The sequence below is a fragment of the Lissotriton vulgaris genome, chromosome 7, assembly GCF_964263255.1.
Source record: "Lissotriton vulgaris chromosome 7, aLisVul1.2, whole genome shotgun sequence".
In the NCBI taxonomy this organism is placed as follows: domain Eukaryota; kingdom Metazoa; phylum Chordata; class Amphibia; order Caudata; family Salamandridae; genus Lissotriton; species Lissotriton vulgaris.
Window position 1 is genome coordinate 1,677,711,534 of NC_141695.1, and position 24,092 is coordinate 1,677,735,625.

The following is a 24,092-nucleotide window of genomic DNA, read 5'->3' on the forward strand; positions in this document are numbered from 1 at the left end:
GCAGTACTTTGGAGTGGAACAAGCGGCCTGTCCTAGGTGTGGCACACTGGGGGCGGATTTGGGACACATGCTTTGGGATTGTCCTACACTGGGGGAGTACTGGCAGGAGGTCGGGAGGGCTTTAAATAACGCCACGGATAGGGAAATACAATACACTAAAGCAGTGGGGGTGCTGCACTGGTTTCCACACACGTCTAAAAATAAGACGACCAGCAGATTCATAGACATGGGGCTGATATTGGCGAAGAGGGAAATAACTAGGAATTGGAAATCGTAAGTGGGGCCCACATACAAACGCTGGTATGGTGAATGTCTGAGGTGGGCGGCCTGTGAAAGCACTCTACGATATCAGATGGCTAGGAGGGCTGCTGATGAGAAAGCCATGGAGAGGGCAACAGCATGGGAAATGATAGTGCAGGCGCTCCGGGATGATAATGATGAGGAGGAAGGAGAGGATACGGACTCTGAAGCGGTCGACCCCATTAGCGCACCAGGAGCACACCTTTAGCGAATGTTTAACTCCTCCTTGCACACGCCAGACCTTACTTTTCTCTAGGATTCTACTATAGCGCTGCCACGGGGGGGGTGTTAGGGAGTTTGGGGAGTGTGGGGGGGTGGTTGATAGGGGGTGGGGGAGGGGCGAAAACTTAAAAGCAGTCCGCGTCTTCCTGTGTTTCTGGAAATGGACATTGGACAATGAAGCAGAGAATGGACTCACTGTACTCGTTGCTTGGTCTTCTACCTGCAGGCTCGAGTAGCATGTTAGGGGAGGCGGAATGATTATGTGCCATACTGCTGTATTGATATGCTATTTACCAATGTGTTGTCTGTGCAATTATTTTGATACTGCAATAAAAACGATGTTACAAAAAAAATGAAGGCGAGTTATCAAGGACAGTAACTCATGCAGCATCCTCATATCTAAGAGGCATTGCCACAATTTTTGTCTAGGGATGAGGTCAAACGCAGTCTTAAGGTCTAGGAAGGCCAAGTATAAACTCCCCTAGCCTATGATCGCAGTCTTCCAGCAGAATAAAAAGAAATGGAACTCCTGGTTAATTGTACCCATGATGGTTCTAAAGCCTGCTTGGTATGGAGATAAAATGTTGCTCTCTTCAGTCCATGCCAATAGCTTAGCCAGGAGCCCTCGGCTCACAATCTTTTGGATTGAGTCGATAAGGCTAATTGGTCTATAGTTAATTGGGGAGTATTGATCACCTTTTTTAAAATAGGGATTACCTCAGAGCCCTTCCAGAACTGGGGTGGCCCCTGCAATGGCATTGGCTAGAAGCAGAATATATGCCACCTAGTTGTCGATATAGTACAAGAACAAATCACCAGGAATACCATCCAGGCCGGTGGCCATAGCTTGTGCGATTGATTTAATATTTCACAGCTGGTGAAGAGCTCCTTAGAATAAATCAATGGGTGATCTAGCTGGAATATTCTTGAGTCTATGTCTGATGTGTCTGTGAAAAGAAGCTTAGAGTGGTCATACCAGTCAGAGATTGCAATATTACTAGCCGGAAGAGAGGGTTACCTAGAATCTCTCACTAGAACCCAAAAGTTTAGAATCTTGGCAGGCACAGGCATCTCCAATTCGCCTCCACCTGTTCTCATGCCACTCCCTTTTAGCTCTATCTTGTACCTTTTTATAGGACCTTCTCAGGTCTCTTACTAAATTAGTTGAGTGTTATCTAATGGCAAGAGCCAGTTGCCGTCTTAGCTGCCTACATTCTTGGTTGAACCAGGCAGTCTGGGGGGATACCTCCGGATTGAACTTCGGGAGGGGCGAGGAGTCCCTAAAATGCCCATCCAGGTGAATGAAAAAAAGGGAGTGTCTGTGTGTTATATCTTCCAACCCTCCCATATTATCGTGGATGGCCCTAAAGTCTACTACACACTCCATCAGTTCTTGGTTAAGGGACTGAAGCTTAACCTCATCCAGAATAACCTTTCGCCACTTAAGGTGGCGATTATCGTTTGCTATGAGGAGTTCTCTACTTGCTAAATCGTCTCTAAACCTATTGAAAGTCTCACCGCAGGGAGATATAAGACTCATGCGCAATGGGTTGTGGTCACTGTCTACAGTGGTGCCATGGATCATGTCTATCAACAGTGGCCATCGCCTCAGATCCAGTGAAAAATAGTTGATGCGGCTTAAACCCTTAGATCTGATAAGGGTTAGCACCTAATTTATCTGACTTGCTCCGCCCATTTGTGGGCCTCTGCCCATGTCCCAGGGTGATGGCATTTAGCTGTAAAGCCACTTGGGATCATTTATGGATTAGAAGCAGGTCAAGTTGGGGAACTAGCCAGAGGTCATCAACTTCCCTTTCCTCACTTTAAGCCTCCCTTCCCAGAGGTTCAAATGTGACACTAAAATCACTCACTAAAATCAGGGGGTCTCTTTGGTGTACTGATTGACAGAGAAAAGAGACCTTTTTCATATGAAATGTATGTTGTAAGGTTTCATTTTTGATTAGTTATAATGCAATAAAAATAAAAAATGCATCATTTAAAAACGTGTGTGTTTTGTTAATGCTCTCCCTTTTATATTGACAGAATGAAAAGTGTGCCCATGTAGCATGGGAGCTGAAAGAAAAATATCGTAAAGGGAATTGCTCAAACGTCAAAGCAAATAGTTTTGTTTTTAAGGCACTGATCAGAACATCATGTTTGATGTAGACCAAGTTGACTTTCCCATGATTGGTATGAACTCAAATTTAAAACTCTAAACAAATCTACACGTGAAAACAATCCAAGAGAAAAATACTAAATAATTCGAAAAATTATTTGAAACCACGCATGCAGACAATAGCTAAAGTCCCTGGAAAAAATAGGACTGTGAAACAGTGGTGAAAAATGAATTTACCGCACTCACTACATAATCCATACTCTGTGGCATAGTTTTTATATTTTGATGAACACATTGGTTTGCATCTCAGACACACCTAACGTTATTGAAATTGCATCACACAGAGCGCAATTCGACATCAGGCACTTTACAAAAGATCCCATTCAGGTGCTGACTGCTGTAAATAGACATTTGTAGTGGTGACAAAACTGCTCTGAAAACACCTTCATTTGATGGACCAAGGAGGGGACCTGTCTGTACAAAACCCAAAGACACTTAAATGCAATTTGAAAAAGGTGGATAGAATGACTCTTTGCCAAGATTTGTTTCTTTAACTATTAACAGAAAGTCATGCTCACATCACAGAGATTGTTTTCAAAGCTGAAGCAACAAGGCAGTTAGACTTTAGAAGAATCACAAATACACAATCTCTTTTGAAGGTCTTGTGCCTTGAATCCTGAAGTACCACTTAGAGAAGCAAACATATTATAAATATGAAATGTACTAAGCTATTTTGCTATGTAAGTGCCGCATAATTTTCCGTTGCTTACTGCATAATTTAGTCAACTCTGCAGCCTAATTTGGTCCTTTGCTGCGGCATAATACCAGAGGTCTTGAGCATAGCATAGCATACCTTCATTGGAGACAGGAGTGATGGGGATATACTCCGTGGAGGACTGGCTGCTCAGAGAGACACGGGCTGCTGACAGATCGATCTTGGTGCTGCGGCATGTGTTGGAGCACACCTTGGAATGTTGGTAAAAGTCCAACTCCCCCGAGTCCATGATCTTCCTGGGAGTGAAAGGAAAAGGCATCAGTGTACCGGACAACAACATACAAAAAGTTAACCTCCGTAATTTAGTTTTCCTCTGCATGGAGAGTCTATTAAAGGTTTTTAAAGTTGAGAACTCAAGGCGCATCCATTCAAAGAGAGCTGCAAGGCCACAGTACAAAAATGGAAAAACAGGAGCACACTCAGGTCCAACATTGCACGCCTCAATTAAGATCCTGAACATACCTGCTATGGACCCTCAAAAACAGCACTGCATACATCTGCAATAAAAGTCTCAGGACCTGTACTGTAGACAATTTGTCAGTTGAAACACATTTTATACACAGTATTGAAGGCTCCAGTAATGGGTAGGCTCAGATAGTACAGTAAATACCTCCAGTGATTTAGCACGTGCCATCATAGGCATATGCACATCAGCCACAGCAAGAGACCGCTGCAAAGATGCATTGCATACAGCACTACTAGAGCTTGATGGGAAACCTACTTTCTGCCCAATAGCACAGCATTCTTCCTTTTGAATTTTTACCAATTCCCTGTCCTCATAGTATACTCAGACAATACTCAGAAACAACTTGTACGAAGTACTGAAGCATCACACTGCCCCGACCAGCAAGCGAGAAATTCTGGAACGAAATTTACAATAGTAGGGAAGGTGATTTCGTTTTGACCCTGCCTCACAGGAAGATCATCTTTGTATAAGCAACCAAATGCTGAACGCCAACTAGCCAGTGAGCTAGGGAAAAATGTTCTTCAGATATTTCTTCTCAACACTGTGCTGGACAATGAAACTTTTAACCATTTGGATTGCCTCTGAAGAAATAACACCTTGTGCTTGGTGTCATTTAATACTGTTTGGGCTTGAGAGGATATTTGTCAAACCTAGAATAGGTTGTTTAATTTCTAAAATGTCTCCAAAAGTTAGCATGTTAGAAAAGCATTTTAGCACTTTTAGAATATAGACGGAAAGAAACCTCATGTATTCATGGTAATGAAATCCTCCAACAACAGCAACAATTAGATAAACAATTTTAGAAGCAAAACATGTAGGTTGATATTTTGATACCTTTCATTCTCCTGGAAGCACAGACAGTTTATTTTGGGTTGATAGCTTTGGGTATTAGTGGAGCTTATATTTCAGCATAAGGGTTAAAAAGGAAGTCATAACATATCCTACACTAGGAATGTGGGTACTTACATTAGTGACAACTTCATCTTTTAACCTATGGAGCTGAAGTACTGGCCCTAGCTCCAGCCAAAGACTCAGATGGTTCATGGTTATGGGACCAGCTTGGAAACATACATTCGAAGAACACACTACTTATGAGGAAAGATTGGAACGTGTCTAGCCAAAAGAAACCAACAGCTTATATCTCCATGATCCACATGAGGTAAGATCGTTTCATCAAATTCCTCGAAAACAAATCATGTGATGGATGGTTCCACAGGAGATCAAGAGAAAGCAAGGGAAAGAGAAAATAAAAAATAGAGGGATGAAAAGAATGTGAGAGAATAGCAAAGCAACAAACCTGAGCATCACTCCGTTCATTCGAATAGCCCTCTTCCAGTCCTTCAGAGTGGACTTGCCAGCTATATGGACAAATTCTTTGGGACTGATTAGATGATCATTAAACTGAAAAGTAAAGGAAGACTGGGTTTAATAATGAATAGTTTTCAATAAACATTATATAAAAATCTAATAGTACCAAAGGGTGCCACACTCCTCCTCACAAACACACAGCAACAGATCTAAACTATACATTTGTATTGATCTCTGCCCCCTAAACCTTTTCTAAAAGAAAGCTTTTTAGATGAATCAGCTACCCTTCCTTAAGAATGGCCATAAACCACACTCAAGACATGCCAGTCCTAAAGACAGTCCGTTCACATTGTACAACAACAAACGCTTCCTACACAAAGCCCGTTGTATCTTTCAAATTCAAACGTTTAAGCTCTTTAGGCAATTCCATAATGCACAATTCACACTCTAGTCTCTTGAAATCCTCTGAATAACATCCCTCCTGCCCTATACTACTACTACAACTCTCAGGTTAAAACATCCACACCATGACCTCTTCAAAAGATAGCATTTCAGCCCCTGAAACCAATAACCTTTAACACAGCTAGCACTTTCACCTTGCCCCTACAAACTTCCAGGGACAGCCTTTCTATCCCACTACAACAAACACACCAGACCATGCTGATTCCCACAGATAGTTCTGCTGTCAGCATCCTTTCAGACTCTGCTGAAAGCGCTCCCTTTCCAAAGTGGACCATTCTATCTCATGTCAGTAAACAATTAACCTTCTACGCCCTCCACAATTAGTTCCCAGAGTGGATCCTTTCACCCCAAACATGCATCTTTCCCTTAGATAGCCATTCTAATTGTCCACCTGCAACCACTTCTGACAGGCATTGCTAACTAATAATTTCATCCCAACAGTATTTTATAATCTTGCTAAAATCAGCTCTTCCATATAGCACCACTACGATGGCCTCCAAGGCATGTATCTCTTTAACCTATTGAACACTCTTTCAAGTAAAGCTATTTCATCCAACCCATCTACAAACCTCTACTTAGTGGCAACCATTCCAACACCAACATCACTACCTGAAACTCTTATTCAGTAGCGCCGTATACCTATACTTTTATGTAAGCGTCATCTAAAATATCACAACCATTTCTGAAAGACAACCTTCAAATCTACACAATTGCAGCCTCTTACAAAAGACAAACTTTCTATCTGATGCACATGCCATTTCTCTCTAAGGAAAACCTTCTGAACTGACAGAGCCAAATGTCATACAGTGGGCACAGACCCTTGCCAAATATAATCATGCCATTATAAACACAGCAAATTCTGCCTAAAACAGCCCCTTCACAATCACACCCCACATTTTTTTCCCCATGAAAACAGTCCTTCATTGTCACCTGTACACACTTCACATTGATTCCAGGACACACAAACTTGCTCCAAATCAGGTTCGCCTTGCTATCTCCACAAGTGATAGCATAAGCAAGCTCGGCTTCCACCGTCTCCTCATCCTCTTCCATTTTCACTTCTCGGTGACCATGCAGGCAAGATGTCAGAGTGGACAAGGAAGAAAGAAAAAGTCAGCTATTGTAATAACGTATCATTGCCATTATAAAAAAGTAATCCTGAATGATTTGATTCTGTATTATGATTATAGAAAATGTTTGCTTTGGAATCTAAAGCCATGCAACATATATTACAGGTAGATAAACTGGAGACAAGTATGTTTTGATGAAACTTGCCACATGTATCCAGTAGGGCTACAAAAGCCCCATTAACTTTGGGATTCATTGCTTACTTTTACAAAACTGAATAAGCTACATGGCTGGCCTTTGTACATGCTACAATGCTCTCAATGACCTACATCACATTATGCCAGCTGAAGTGAGAAGCATTTGGTCCCACTGTACTTTTCTTATAAAAGATCGTAGATAATAGAGAACTTGGCGATTTCACATTCGTAAATCAACCAAGGTCAACAGTCATCAAAAATCATCCGCATTGAACCTTTTATTCAACTGCGCATATAAAACAGGTTCATACACTCACTCAATTTCCCAACAGGAGACTGCACTTGGAAATGGTAGGGAGTTCACCTCATCACTTAGTTCTATGGTATGAAGAATGATGTGAAGGCTTGCTTGATCAGTTTGTTTTTCAGAAGTCTTCTGAATAGGAGCTGATGCAGTTGTGCCATCAAGGATTTACTGGGAGTGCCCCATCCCAGGACCCTGTACTCAGAGAGACCAGCTCCAGTCCATTTGCTGCTTATATTACCTTCAGGGAAGCTAGGACAACTGTCGAGCATTTCATTTTCCACAGGCACTAAATTTATGCCTTACATTTTCCAGCCGCCTCTACGATATTTATTTTCAGTGTGTGCCTCTCTACTAAAAGCCCCCTTTTCACTCCCATGATTCTCAAGACAAGGTAATGTTTTGTTTGATAAAGGGAATCAATCTCTCAATGTTCCTGTAATTTACCTTCAGTCTAAACAGAATAGAAATGGGGTCAAACTATTGCTCTGTATAACAAGAACCAGTTGAGGAAGAGCCTTAACACTGAATTCTCTTTAGAAGTTAAAGGCTAGTTTGGAATCACAGAACTGGGTCTGGGTCACAGGCTGCCCAATTGTCTTCCATCGAGATGGGCGAGTTGTGAGGGTAGGAGAACAATTGTATGCCAACCTCATTAGTTTCTTCCTTGAAATCAGTCAATATTTTATGTTTGGTTTCTGAAAGTAGAATATTCTTATTGGAACAAAAGTAGAACAAGCAGATTTCTTAAGAAGAGCTGATGTGGAAGAAACGGGAGCCCCTAGATTGACCCGGTAGATCCAGTATTTGGATAGAGAGGGTTATAGGTGCCCCTTCCACATACTGAATCAGAAGAGATGTATCAATGTTTTGTGACCGAAATCTAGATGCAAAACATTGAAAAATCACTGACTTTCATACTGCGCTGGTATGCCAGTCGCAGAAGGGAGTGTAAACAGAGAAAAAGTTTGTTGGGGAGTATGCAGTGGTCCAAGGGACCACTGGCAACTCTCAACATTTATTTTAACAATTATGTTTTCTTTTCAAATACAACACTGTTTCCTTCAAGGAAAACAGTCTGCCTTTTAATAAAGTAAACTTTTTTTTGTTTTGAATGCAATCATACATATGGTGGCCTGCTGACTCCAGCAGGCCACCATTCCCGTGACGGCCACCAATCGAAGCGAGTCACAATTCGTGACCCACCTCATATTCATGCAGTAGGTCGGATTACAACACACTAAAAATCATAATTTTACCGTCCAATCTATAAATACACACTTTGGTTATTAAATGTCTTTACTGATCACAAAAATACTGGTCACTAATTATAACCTGCTATTTCTGGTTTTGTATATCAACATTATTTTTAACCACCAGCCTACTACTCAACCGAAAATTACTTTGTAAAATGTCTTTCACGCCCATACAGTTCACAAGTGTCTTTCACAAAAAATTAATTCACACTAATGTTCAGAGTAAGTAACACCAGTGTGAACAGGATCCATTTACTGCTAGTAGTATCACACATAATGTAAAGCACATTTTGATTCATCAATGCTGCTCAATGTGCCTAGGATATGTATCCTTTTAGTTTATCTCGATCTCCAATTTCAGTTCCTTTCCACGAACATTCTCTCAAATATTCAGAAATATAGCACATCATCCCAAGAGTCGTGTCTGCATGCAAAGGAAAGGTTCAATACAAAGAGGTGGACTAGCCAATAAGAGAAAAAGGCATTTCATGGCACAACAGTGTCTTTGTAATGTCTGACATGAGAATGTTACTGGTCAAGCCAAATGGTCTCGCAGAGGCACTGACATGTCAGGAAAATTCAGATTTCTAGTGCTGCTAATGTCAAACCACTGCATGCAGCTCAACTATACCTCTACTTTGCGGCCTTTTTTGAGGCTTGGGCAGGAGGATTAGGAAAGTTCAGTGGAATCAACTTTCCTCTCTACTACATTCTATCAATTTGGTTACTAAGCGTGGCTCAGGATATGTGTCTTGATCTATACGTGTGACAGGTAATTTTTGTTACAGAATGAAAAACAGAATTTAAAGTCCCACAATAAGACTAGTTTATCTACAATACCTTTTTGCAAAATGTAAACAGCAGGGGCGAATCGTAATCATATTTATATGGCACGTACTACCCCATACAAGGTGTTGAAGCACTTTTCGGCAAGTAGTGGTGGACATGTGAGTCTGTAAGTTTGATTGAAAAGGATAAAGGAGAGACAGAGGAGGGAAGAGTTTAGATAAAGTAATGTGGGAGACCATATTAGTTAGATGAGGTATGGTATGAGTTGAAGGAGGGATAGAGGAGGGAATAGTCTAGAAAGTGTTATTACGGAAATCATAGTCTTAAAATGAGGTTTGGGATGAGTCAAAGGAAGGACACAGGAGGGATGAGTCTAGAAAGGGTTATATGGGAGATCATAGTAGTCGATTGAGGTTCCGGGTGAGTCAAGGAGGGATAGAGGAGGGAATCGTCAAGAAAGGTTTTTAGGGAGATCATAGTAGTAGATTGAGGTTTGGGATGAGTAAGAGAGTGGAGGTAGAGGATATACTGAGTGAGCGATAGGATGAGACAGAGTAGAGCATCAAGGGAGTTGAAGGCTTTTTTTTTCTTTCTACAGCAGGAGTAAAGTAATAAATATATAGATAAAGAACTACATAGACTGTATGTACATGTATACGAAAAATAGTAAAGAGCTAATAAATTGTATTGTATAAAGTTCCATTTGTGCAAGTACAGATAGCTAGTTAGAAATTCAGATTTTCAGGTGTTGCTGTACATGAAAGCGAATTTATTTGTGTATATGTTTCCTCAATACTTAAATAGTGAAGCACTATTAGATGCAATTGTTATGCTCATATTTACAGATTGTTATATATAAATAAAATAAACAGAGACCCATAAGTATCTAGTCAAATAACGTATATGAAATGTATGCAGTGCCTGTATACATGTTAAGCATAAAATAATGTATAAATATATGGTATACACCTGTTACAACGCATTTTTTACAACGCACTACCACTACAACGCAGGCATTACAACGCATACCATTACAACGCATTGCGCTGGGGGGCGCTCTAGGATAGGGAATAAGTATAATTTACTATCCAACACCTTCCCTAGGGTCCACGGGGACTGGAGTTAGAATAGTAAATTATACTTACCACTATCCAGCACCTCAAAGCGCTATGCGTTGTAACGGTATGCGTTGTAAATACCGCGTTGTAATGGTATGCGGAGTAAAAGTATGCGTTGTAACGTCATACATCCAAATATATATATATACATATATGACCAAACCCCTCGTAAACAAAGATGACAACGCTCAATATGAATTGCTGTGATGTAATATGCTTCATCAAGAAATGAATTTGCAATAGTGTACTTGATGCAATATTATGATTTATTTTAAGGCAGAATGCACATTAAGCATTCTGACCATAACACAGTCTGTTCTCAATGTTTTTTATCACGTCATGCAGTAAACAATGTAAATACAGATGCAAAATGGCACCTCGCCATTGGTCAACAAAGCTGCAGAGCCACTGAAAAACGTTTGATCGCACAGCATTATGCACTTTAAACTTTCCTGGAAGCATGGTCATCTTTGTCGTTTACAAAGGGTTTCGTGAGAAATTACAGACTATTGCTGATTCTGAATGAGACGACGTGCCCTTTGGTTTGGATCACGGTGACAGCCAGCAAGATGGGGAACGTATATATATATTATTTTTCAACCATAAGTAATATATACACCTAAAGAATATCCATATATTTTTAAACCATAAGTAGTATATATATTTGTACAAAGAAATGTACATATCTAAATATATACATATAATCAAAATATACATGCTTACATGCATAGGCATATGCTGTACGTTTGTGTTCGAGTGTGGTGGTCATGTAGGAAAGAGCCAACTCTTGAATAGTCTTCGGAAGGCAAGATAGTTAACCGTGGCTCTCATGTATGGGGATAATGCATTCCATAGTCTGGCTGCTCTATCAGAGAAAGTTGTACCACCATGTTTTTTTTATTATATGCTGGGTTTGTGAGGTGAGGTGCCAATCTGGAGCGGAGGTTCCTTTGTTGTATGTATGTGGTGATTTTATTCCGGATGAAAAAACACAAGTCTTGTTCTATGTATTGCTTTGTGAGTGATACCAAGCAGCTTGAAGATGGATCTTCTGGCAACCAATAACTAATGTAGGGCCCTCAACGCTGGGGAGATATGGGCTCGTAGAGAGTTCTGAATTCGATGAAGTCTTTTCATAGTTGATAAAGATGATCCGTGGTGGAGGCTATTGGCATAATCAAGTTTAGACAAAACAAGAGAAATAGTAGTTTGGACCTTGTGTGGAAATTCTAGGGTCAGGGAAGATGCGTCTCAGAGTTTTCATAGTATAGAATATAATCTTGCTAACTTGTCCACTTGGAGTTTCATTGATATTTTGGAGGCAATGGTAATTCCAAGGTTTCTTACTTACTTCGATACTTTATCAGGTGGTCCCAGATCGTCAGGCGAGGAGCAGAGTGGGTCATCATTTTTCTAATCTCCACATGTGAGTTTTTCAGTTTTGGAAGCATTCAATTTGAAGGGACTCCATGTCATCCACTAATCAACGGCTCTATGGCAACTGACGATTTTTGAGTTTCCAATGTATTTGGGGTTTTCCAGTTCAATACGTTTTTGTGTGTCATCTGCATAGTTATAGCATTTGAAGGTAGGATGTGATTCAGTTGAGAACAGTCCTCTCTATGCTGATTTCATAGAGTCCTTGGATTAGCGTGTCATGGTCAACTGTGTTGAAGGCAGCAGAAAGGTCCAAGAGAAATAGTGCAGCGACCCTGTTCCGGTCTACTGTCTTTTTAAGGTCACCCCAAATGGGGATGAGGGCGGATTCTGTGCTTCTTCCTGGACAGAATCCTGTTTGGAAGTCAGTAAGAATGGCATTATCTTCAATGAATTGTGACATCTGGGCGGATGCTGCTCTTTCTATCAGTTTACCCAGAAGAAGTCCATTCGTAACAGGCCTGTAGTTGTTAGAGACACCTGGATCCCGTTTTTTTGTTTTTTTTAAAATAATGGGTGCATGTATGACTTGTTTGAGTTTTCTGGTAGGATTCCTGTAGTTGAAGAATTATTGATGGTTTTTCTTACTGGTGTGGCAGCAGAGATAGTTAAAAGAATGTTCTTGAAGATATGTGGTGGACAAGGGTCAGAACAGCAGCCGGCTGGCCTGCTTGCTTAGACCAGATTAATAAATTCATCAACAGCTTTGTTGTTTGGTTAATTAAAAAGGTAACGATGTTACATATGTTCATGCTTTGATTAAGTATCTATAAAACCCGTAGTTCATAAAATACACTATAGCTCCTCATAACATTATTCCATTCAATACGTCTTTACATCTTTTCAGTATAATCAAGTGGCATAATTCCCTTTCCTTTATAAAATGTAGCAAATACAATTTTTCATTTATAGTAAAAGTGATCGTTCGTGCCAGGCTATGGTTTTTAAGAGCCAGTTTGTGAGCCTTGAGGTACTTTAACAGTTTACAATTCCAATGAGGATCTGACAGATCAAGGCCTTCTATAATAGCTGCTCTACATATCCTGATCTCTCTGGCAATAAAATATTTCCTTAGTAAAGTGAATTGTGCTGTATATAAACAAGGGCATATACAAATTAAGTGACCTAGGACCAGATGTAGGTGGCCAAATACCGGTCGGTAGCGGCCGATTTCGTCCATTACCGACCGGTATTTGGAGTTTTAGATGTAGGGGGCATTAAAAATTACCGATTCGGTAAATTTACCGAATAAATTTACAGATTCTGTAAAATTACCGAAACGGTAAATTTACCGAAACGGTAATATGAGATGTAGGCGGAACTGAAAACAGTGCCACGGGGCCTTAAGGATTTGTTATCTACCACCAACTATTAGTTGGTGGTAAATAACGAATACCTGTGTACATGCAAATCTGTGCATGTACACCTGTGCCATGTGGCACACATGCATGCCCTAAGGGCATGTATGTGTGTCACATGGCACACAAGCCTGAATCAGGGGTGTAACAGGGTGTCAAAGTGACACCCTGCCACCCTTGACTATTCGGTAATTTTACCGAATCGGTATTTAACGATTCGGTAATTTGCCATTGATTCCGATGGGCCTCAAGGCCCATAGGAATCATTGGCAATTACTGAATCGGTAAATACCGATTCGGTAATTACCGAATCTTAACGATTCGGTAATTGTTACCGAATATTTACCTACATGGCATTTACCGATTTGTAAATACCGAATCAGTAAAATTCGGTATTTACGAATCGGTAAATGCCCTTTACCTATATCTAGCCCTAAAATCCTCTTTTTTGATGCCACAAAGTCTGCATGGTGTGGCTCCATTTTGCTTCCATCTCTGTTGATCCGCTGATGACGGTAGCTGGCCAAAACAAAGTGTCATCAATATTTTTATATAAATAAAATAAACAGAGACCCATAAGTATCTAGTCAAATAACTTATATGAAAAGTATGCAGTGCCTATATACAGGTTAAGCATAAAATAATGTATAAATATATACATATATGACTAAACCCCTCGTAAACAAAGATAACGACGCTCAGTATGAATTGCTGTGATGTAATATGCTTCATCAAGAAATTAATTTGCAATAGTGTACTTGATGCAAATATTACGATTTTTTTAAGGCAGAATGCACATTAAGCATTCTGACCATAGCACAGTCTGTTCTCAATGTTTGTTATCACGTCATACAGTAAACAATGTAAATATAGATGCAAAATGGCACCTCGCCATTGGTGAACAAAGCTGCAGAGCCGCCGAAAAACCTTTGATCGCACAGCATTATGCACTTTCAACTTTCCTGGAAGCATTGTCATCCTTGTTGTTTACAAAGGGTTTGGTGAGACTTCAGTAGGGTGCAGTTTTATATTCTTGTAGTTTTTAATCACCATCCTGGTGTATGATCATTGGCTGAAGCGGTTTTTATCTAATAACAGAGAGTGAAACTTTGCTGCTTAATTTATAACATGTTTGTAAAAGATAGGTACTTCTTCCACAACTCAACTGTACTGGTGGATGCCAAGACTTTAAAAAGATATTGATTATATATGGATTTGTTCTATCATTTTCGGCTTCTGACCATAGAGCGTTATTGAGTGGCGAATTTACTGAGTTTAGTTTTATTTTGTACCAGCTTTTTATGGTTGTGTACATTCTCCCTACTGTTTCATTTATTAGTCCGAATTCTAAGCGCACATGTGCTTGTGATGCATTTTGAGATAGTTAAAAGAACCATTTGTAAGTTGTGACCTGCAACTTATTCAGAAGTATAAAATCTTTTCCTTGTAAGACAATGCTAGTGTAGGATATATTTGGGAGCATCTTTGCTGTTATTACTGACAACAGTGTTTTAAAGGACCCTCCAGGTTTTTGGCTAATGTGCTTAAAGTGAATGCTAGTGCGTTGGCCCTTTTTGACATGTAATTCTTCTGTTCATGGTAAATTTGTCTTTTGTCTTTGTAAACTCCCAAATACGTGTAGCTGGTTACTTCTTACAGAAGCTTTATGTCTATCCAGATTTTCGGTAAAGGGCCTGAGCAATTTTGAACAAACATGGTTTTGGTTTTTAATATATTAATTTCCAAGTTGTTGACAATGACATATTCATGCATTTCAGCCAGTGACCGCAGGAGGACAACTTTGGTTACACTCATTTATACCACGTCGTCTGTGCATGAGAGATGGGATATGGTTAATTTGCCCAGGCGTGGTGGATGGGAGTTGGTCTGGTCCAGCCGTGGTGTTAGAGCGAACATGAACAAGTTGAACAGGTGCGGGGCCAGCTCCCACTCCTGATTCATAAATACACATTTAGCATTTTGAATTATGTCTGAATAGTAATTTTGTTTTAGCTTTCTGTATTAAAGACTTGTATTTTCTGCTAAATTTGTGTAGCTGAAGTATATCTTGATTACTACTGGTTTTGGGCCAGGCGCTCTGCAATTTTGAAATGTGTTGTTTTATCTTTTTCAGTTCTGCATTTCTCCATGGTGCTTGCTTTCTTTTGTCCTGTTTTGTTGTTCTTAGTGGTATTCGATATCACACGCTTCCTGGAACCACTCAAAGTTATTGAATGGAATTTATCCGTGATGAAAGTTAGTTTTGATTCTAAGTATTCAAAATTAAGTTTGTTCCGTGGTCGATAGTGGATGCATTTATGGTGGGCTTAGGTATGTTTATTTGTGATGTTTTGTGTTAGAAAGCTACCAGATGGAGCTCTGATCATGAGACTGGTGTAATTCTTTGAAAGGCAACTATTTCTGGATTAGCATAAAGGACATATAGGATGTGTCTAGCGATGTGTGTGGGTTTGTGGACGATCTCATGTAGGTTTAGGGTGTCTAGGCAAGTGATGATAGTTCTTAGATGTGGCATATTAGGTTTGTCAAACCATATGTTTAGGTCACCAAGGATGCATAGGTTGGAGTGTAGTGTTATAATGTTTGAAACTGTATTTAGAAATGTGCCCAGGAATGTTGCATTGCTAGGTGGTGTACTGTAAAGAAAAGTTGGTGTAGGGCTGCATCTGGTCATGAGGGCCTCACATCCTTGTATAGAATTGCCTTCAGTTTTGGTGAGATCTATTGTTTCCTTGTGTATATATAACAGCTAGTCCACCTCCTCTTTTGCCTATGCGATTTTGCGTGACAGTTTGATAGCCTGGAGGAACGGCTTCATGCAACACTGGAGCCATGTCAATTACCAACAATGACTCATTTACGAAGAGTAAGTCAGGTTGTGTGTCGTAGATGTGGTGCTTGTTTTTAGAGAGTGATCGAGCATTTATTAGTAGGCAGTCTAGAGATAGTATTAGTGTTTGTATTAACTGTATGAAGATAGCCATAATGTTGTTTGTCTATACCTTATTCCACCTTGATCAGGTGTGAGGGGAATGTTCAGGGCTGCTTAGCAGCTTGGGGGCTTTCAGTAAAGCACAAACTAGTGTGCAGGGGGGATGTATGTCATTACAACGCATGCTTTTACAACGCATGCCATTACGACGCAACTTTTTTACAACGCAAGTCGTTACAACGACTTGCATTGGGGGGTGCTGGATAGTGAATAGTTTAATTTACTATTCCAACTCCAGTCCCCGTGGATAGTAGGGAAGGTGTTGGATAGTAATTAAACTATTCCCTATCCAAGAGCGCCCTCCAGCGCAATTTGTTGTAATGACTTGCGTTGTAAAAGTTGCGTCGTAATGGTAGTGTGTTGTAAAAGTTACATTGTAAAGGATGTTTCCCGTGCAGGGGGGCAGGGAGGTGCTCCTGAAGTCAGATTCTCCTTGGGTACAGAAAGGCTCAATACACATGTTGTAGTTCCTGTTCAAGCCCACAGGTAAGGCCCAAATCTAAAGCCACTAAAATACTGCTTTTTGGGCACTTCAACACATCACTTGTTGAAGCCAAAACAAGTACTGCATATACTTTCCAAACCCAATTTAAACCACAAAATAGATTAAGCAGTCTCTTAAAGACCCTCTGGTTGGTCCTGGGGTGTATTCTGCCCTTTTAGCTTGTGAAAAAAGGGGGGTTGCCTTTTAGATGCCAAAGCAAAGTATAGGTGAAAAGCAGGAGAGAAATGTAAACCGTCCAGGGTAAAGAAAACAGCAGTTTTAAAATTACAAATTGTACAGAAACCAAGAGATACATTTCAACAGTCATGGGTAGAGGAAAAAGAGAAGCATTACAGTTTCAAAATACACAGCACATAGTCAGTATTCTTATCACCCGCTTTGTCTTTGCTCACTGGGCTGTTTAAGACTCAGAGAAGAGAAGCTGGGGCTATAAAAAGAAAGCGACTGTCTTGGGGTTCCCTCCACAAACTTAAGGGCCTGTGCATTTGCGCCGGAAGGACTCAGGGCTGCTTAGAAGCTTGGGGGCCAATCAGTAAAGCATAAACTGTTGTGTAGGGGGCAGGGAGGTTTTCCTGAAGTCAGAATCCCCTTGGATACAGACAGGCTCAATCCGTACTTTGTAGTTCCTGTTCAACCCTAAAAGGTAAGGCCCAAATCTAAAGCCACTAAAAATACTGCTTTTCGTGCACTTAAACAAATCAGTTTTTCTAGCCACAATAAGTGCTACATAAACTTTCCAAACACAATTTAAACCACAAAGCAGATTAAGCAGTCTCTTAAACAAACTCCGGTTAGGGTCTGGGGTGTATTTCTTTTTTTTTAGCTTGTAAAATGGGGCGCTGGGGAGGGTTGCCTTCTAGAGGCCTTAGCACAGTATAGGGGATAACCATGAGAAACATGTAAACAGTCACAGGTAGAAGAAAACAGTAGTTTCAAAAGTACAAATTGCACAGAAACTAAGAAAGGCCTCATCCCTACCTAAAACCGCTTCTTTCAGTTCTGTGGAAGCGCTGTATGCTGTGCCATCAGCTGCATTTTCAGATTCCAGACTCTCTTCCAGTAGACTTCTGCAGGACAAACAAAGTGGCACTGGTTAGGGATGGCAGGAAACAACACAGAGCTCAGCTTAGTGGAAGCGAGGAGGCAGAATGGTTCAGGTCAAAAAGGCTGCCATGGAAATCTTGCAACATGCTAGGTTGGCTACTACTGGAAACAGTTAAACATCGAAAATAATCGGCATAAGAGTTAACTCTAGCACTAGATATAAATGTATTCTAATCTAGTTATATGAAGGTATATGTGGTTGATTGAGAGATACTAATTATAAGAAATTTAGGAAGCTCACTCCCTACCTTCGATACCAGAGCACTGTAACTCCGATCTAAATTGTAGCCCGATAGAAGGTAGTATACTATTTAACTAAATACAAATTACATTTCTAAAATACACAAAAAGGCTTAGTTATGCCTGTTTTTGCTAGAGGTCGAATTAAAATGTATAGTTTTTATGTGAGCTACTCTCACAGCCAGGTCTTTAGAGTCTTGATGTTACGTTCCAAATAGGCTTGCAGTCTAGTAGGAACAAACAAAAGTTGTGTGGTGTAGGAGGGCGAGGAGACGTGGGGTTCATCGTTTTGACTGATGCATTTTTAACTCGCCTGGTGTGCTTTGCAGCAGCGGTCTGTGCAGGTAGGCGCAGTGGGGCAGGAGGCAGGGGGTTGGGGCGGGAGGTGGGGAAATTGACAGTCGACGGAATAGGGAAAATTAAATAAATAAATGATTCCTATTCTGTCATCTGTCGACAACCCCCACCCCCGCCCCATCGCGCTTACCTGCATGGACCGATGCTGGTGCTTTGATCCTTGTAAGGAAAAAGAGTCTGGTGGCCTAGAATCAAAAGCCGGCCATGAATTTTCCACCTGACTGTTTGTTGGGTGATTTTGGAAGACTACCTTCCCCCTGAGACCCTGACAGGGAGAGGAGGGCATATATTTCTCCGTTTAATATTTTTTATTGAAATTCAAGAATGATAAAATAGGATCAAATAATACCAAATGAAGGTAAAAGTTTGCTGCCTGAATTCCTTCAACACATTCCCATAATAAAAATGTTTGTTAAGTCTCAGGAAAAACAAAGCAATTCCAAACCCATTAACTGTGAGCAAGCCCTTAGGAGAGACAGCAGACAGTCGTGGGAGACAGCAGACAGTTGAGAGACAGCATATAGTTGAGTGAGACAGGCAGAAGCAACAACTTTAATCAACATTGAGGTGGGGTATGATGAGGGGTTTCGTTAAGTACTGAGGACTAGACCCCAACTATAGCGGACAAAAGCCTATGCCCAATTTGTATAAAGGTAAAAACTTTGGGAACCAGGGAGTCCAGCACCACAGTAATCAGCACACCCACTCGCCCTCGAATTTATGCAGAAACAACCTTGCATCTTTGCTTTGGGACAAAACAAGGTAATTGTCTCTTTGTGTCACATTTAATTTAGTTGGGTATCCAAACGCCACCTCTATACCTTTAGCCAGTACTCCCTCTTCCTAAACAAGGTGTCATGAAAAATATCATGGACAAACAGGAGGCTGTGGTGATCATGAACTACTGTTTTTTAGCACTTTGCCATGCTCCAAATAGCCTCTTGGCTCTTGCAGAAATCCAGAATAACCATCACTGTTCCCCCTAATATAACCATCAGAAGCCCTAGACTAATCGTCAGGTCAACTGGGACTCTACCTTCACTCAAGAGGGTCCATTCACCCACAAAGCGTTGTGCAGTGTGAATAGGATTGTGAAATAAATGTTTTGTTCTAAGATGAAACAATAGAGTGCTTTCAGAAAGGGTGTCTTAGGGTCATGTTTTGCAAGGTTAAGCATTACTTTACTGCTCTGAATTATATCTTGGGGATATGTTGTGATCCACTTCTTGGATAGTTCAGCAAAGATTGTGTTGCAGTAGTTCAATATGGAAAAGATTAAAGCCCTTCCAAGATCAACCTAATGATCTAACTAGAGTAGGGGGCAAACTGTCCTTGAGAATTTTTAGTTGCTGGTTAGTTCCTCCCACCCCTATGATTATTTGTAAGTGGAAGCAGAGTTTATACAGAAAGAATAGATCTTCTACAGTCTGTAGGTTCAAATAATCATTCCCCATTCATGCACCCATCCACTTTCCAAACATTTTTACCACAGCATAAAGACACCAGCTCTCGGTTCAAGTGTGCAAATTGTCACTAATGGATAAGACAGTTTTGCCTCAAGCACAAGTTTAGTACAATGTCTTTAAGATGTTATGATACAATGTCAACACCCATGCAGGGTGAGGTTGATTGTTTATGTGTGGATTGAATTCTATCATGTTGATTAGGGTGTAGAAGGCCTCCTTCATGGATTTCATACTGAAGTCACAAGATATGGGGAAGGTAACAGAGGAATGGGGGGTGCCGGTATTGGAAGAAGACTGAAGTGTTGAGGTTAGATATTTTCTTATTTTGTTCTTCATAGCTGCCTGTGGTCTGTAGACTATGAAAGGAGGCTGTACTATATATTATCGGAAGGAGCTTGAGTGACTTAGGTGGAATTGTGCAGTAAGTGTGCAGGGCCAGGAACAACTATTCCAAACTTGCCTCAATTACACTAATATGAACAGATTTGAACCCCAACTTTCACCCAATGTCAAGTCTCCAAGATTCACTTTGGGCACCAAACTCCTCCTCAGAGAAGACACTGCCATGTCAACTGAAATGGCCTGGTAGCAGCTCTCTCTACTAAATAAGGTGAGACAACTTCTCAGAGAAAGCAACTTCAGAATTCTGTTCAAGCCATCGTGCTCACATACGGATGACAGGAATTCCCTACTTTGCGGCTGCACAGGCTCCACACTGGCTCCAATTAAGGGCATGGTATAGACAGCAACATGCCTCATCAAGGCCCTTAGTAAATACAACCACATCATCCCCGCCCTGAGGGAACTTCGCTGGCTGCCTTTGCCAGTCAGCACTATCTTTAGGATCAGCTGCATCATCTACAAAGCTATAACATTTAACACACCTGCCTTTCTGGCTGATAAGCTCACCATCTCTATGGTCGCTCTTGGCACAGCCAGAGCCAGGACACCATTAGACTGGAGACAAAGAAGGGAAAAAAATGAAAAAAACAAGGCAACAGGCTTTCTCCTTCTATGCACCCTGGATCTGGAACAATGTCACTGTATCCATCATTGGTGCCCCTGTAGTACTCCAATTTAGGTAACTCCTGAAGGCACACCTCTTCAAAACAATACTACATATTGGTGCAGTAAGAGTCCACTTTCAATCTTAAAAATCAGCTACCTCTCTAATCAGATATTGACTCTGCCTTTTCTTTAGACCCTTTACTGCGATCAGTGGCTTTTCAGTTACTTTTGTGCTATATAACTATCATATATATATATATATATATATATATATATATATATATATATATATATATATATATATATATATATATATATATATATATATATATATACAATTCTATATGATTGCATGTCTCCCTCCTGGTTTGTCGATGCCGTCTGTCTGTTTGATGTTTTGCTCTAAGGAGGCGGATGCCTAGGGTGTGTGCAGAGGTAGGTGTAATCCATGTCTCATGCTGAAGGGTGACTCAAGGCTTTGATGAGTAATGATGTTGGCTAGGTCTAGAGCGAGGGTGACTGCAGAGTGTATATTTATTAACATGAGTTGTATGAAACACCATGAGATTTATATAAAGTCACAAGAAGGCTCAAGAAGAGGAAATAGGAAAAGGATAGATTTCACTCTGCAGCCAGATTTCTACCTTCCACCAGAAAAGTTTGTCCATATCACTCCAAGCCTTCCCAGACTACACTGATTTCTGTTTGAAGCAAGAGTAAAATATGAAATTGGATATTTACCCCCACAAAACTCTACACATAAACCTTCATATCGAGGTAATCTTTTCTTACCGGTCGAACAAAGAAGTCTAGAGAGCAGGTTCTTAGAAGTACCTCAATCCAAAACAGCCCTAGATTAACACCAATCCTTTTCAAAAGCTGCAACTACTTTTTGGAATCCTCTTCCAGCAGATCTAAGGACCAAACCTTCCTTCATATCATTTAGGTGACATTTAATGTTTTGCAGTTGTGTCTGAAATAGGAGCAAGAATTGTTCTCTGACAGTGTTCTAGCTCTCGCTCTCTCATACGACAGATCTTGTTGTGCATATGTCTGTATTAAGTTGTTAAAATATAAATGTGCATTGTTCATGTCTAGATCAGTTGTTGAACTGTAAAGCATAATATTAGTAATTCTGTGCAGGAGCACCATATGTAAGATGAAACAATAGAGTGCTTTCAGAAAGGGTGTTTTAGGGTCATGTTTTGCAAGGTTAAGCATTACTTTACTGCTCTGAATTGTATCTTGGGGATATGTTGTGATCCACTTCTTGGATAGTTCAGCGAAGACTGTGTTGCAGTAGTTCAATATGGAAAAGATTAAAGCCCTTCCAAGATCAACCTAATGATTTAACTAGAGTAGGGGGCAAACTGTCCTTGAGAATTTTTAGTTGCTGGTTAGTTCCTCCCACCCCTATGATTATTTGTAAGTGGAAGCAGAGTTTATACAGAAAGAATAGATCCTCTACAGTCAGTAGGTTCAAGTAATCATTCCCCATTCATGCACCCATCCACTTTCCAAACATTTCTACCACAGCATAAAGACACCAGCTCTCGGTTCAAGTGTGCAAATTGCCACTAATGGATAAGACAGTTTTGCCCCAAACATAAGTTTAGTACAATGTCTTTCAGATGTTATGATACAATGTCAACACCCATGCAAGGTACACTAGTAGGCTTTGACTTTAAAGACACTTGTGAAGATTGAAGAGTATGTGCGAAGTCCATGAACAGATAACACAAGAATTGTGACTGTAAAACAGTGGTTCAAAGCCTGGTTCTTTCCTGATTAGATTTTGGGGTTTCCCTACATTCCACAATTGTTAAGCTGCATCTTCCTCCCTTAAAGGCAACCAACGCTTTATGCTCAGCCTTGCTGGTCTCAAACACCAAACACTTTGAACATGTCCCACCTGTACTGAAGCATCTTCAAGATGGGATGAATATTCCACTAAGCACTCCGCATTGGAGCCCCTAAACATCAAACATCTTTCCATCAGGAAATCGAAGACCCTGATGAGCACAGATTCATTAGACTTAGAAACTCCTCTCTCTAAGAAACAGCCAACATTTGCTCTAACCTTCACTGGAAGTGCTGTAATGTTTTGGAACGCTCTTCCACCAAAGTTACGAACACACACCGTCCTTCAAAAGAGAACTGAATACTCCACCATTTCAATCGCTCATCACAAACCAACACTACTTCCCACATCACCTCCTCCCCATCATTTACCCCACATATGCCCATTTGAACTACTATTCTTTAAGGGTGTTACTGGTGCTCAGCCCCTCAAACTGCACCCTACTGTCACACATCTTAAACTCAGCATATGAAAATCTTCCTAAGAAATTCAGAAACTGACAAATTATGTATCCCCTTCCTCTTCTCCGACTCTTATATTGTAACCTTGATGTTTGCATGTTTGGACCCATTATTGTTTAACGTTAAAAAGATCTCCAATATGTAAAGCACTCCAATACTATAGAGATGTGGCATGCACTATATGAAACCGCTACATAAATAAAACAATAAAATGAACAAGAGGATATCCAACTGATTTGGCCAGCTAATAGGAAGTGTACACACATTAAAAGGGTTCTGAAATTATCGCATTCATTTTGTTGTTACTCCACACAAATCTCTGGGAAAAGCAGGGCCCTCACCCACATCGAGATGTGGCATGCTTCTCTATCGGGCTTCCACACCCTAGACCCAAATAAGTCCAAGGTGGCATCTAGCACACGAGGTGTAGGAACAAGGGTTTTTGTTTTAGGAATAGTTTTCAAGAAAAGACTATATACGCCATGTCAACCAGAGATATGAAGAAAGAAAAACATTCAAACTGCCTAGAAGAATATATGATTTTTCCACGATTACAAGTTCCACGCATGGCATTACCACGCGAATTTTAGTTCGCATGTGTCTTTTCCACGCAGCATTTTACTACGCATGTTTTTACACCGCAATAATCACGTTACGAAACATCTCACGTCCCATTGAAATTTACATAATGACAGTGATAGGCTACATGCAGTACGAAGGAAAAAGATCGATGGTTTAAACAATAAAAAACAACTGATTTCCTTACATTTTATTTTTCTTTTTTTCATAATGCCCTTAAATAATACCTTTATTTTCAAAGTTTAGATTCTTATCTGTCCCCTGTGCGTCTTTCACCATCAGCCCTTTCATCCACCGACCACGGAAACAAGCGTCAAAACAA

General features: G+C 40.4%; 1 protein-coding gene across 2 annotated transcripts in view; it reads right to left on the minus strand.

Moving 5' to 3' along the window:
• The window catches only part of GMEB2 (glucocorticoid modulatory element binding protein 2), a 161,342-nt gene that overhangs the window by 66,612 nt on the left and 70,638 nt on the right, over positions 1 to 24,092 (minus strand). The window contains exons 3-6 of one of the 2 annotated variants that reach the window (XM_086932744.1): positions 17,673 to 17,761; positions 6,580 to 6,707; positions 5,177 to 5,280; positions 3,492 to 3,649 (exon numbers count right to left, since the gene is read on the minus strand). In XM_086932744.1, coding sequence (XP_086788870.1) covers positions 3,492 to 3,649; positions 5,177 to 5,280; positions 6,580 to 6,707; positions 17,673 to 17,761 — 479 coding nt within the window. Of the gene's footprint in view, positions 1 to 3,491; positions 3,650 to 5,176; positions 5,281 to 6,579; positions 6,711 to 17,672; positions 17,762 to 24,092 lie in introns of both variants that reach the window. The other variant, XM_086932743.1, reaches the window with a different exon arrangement.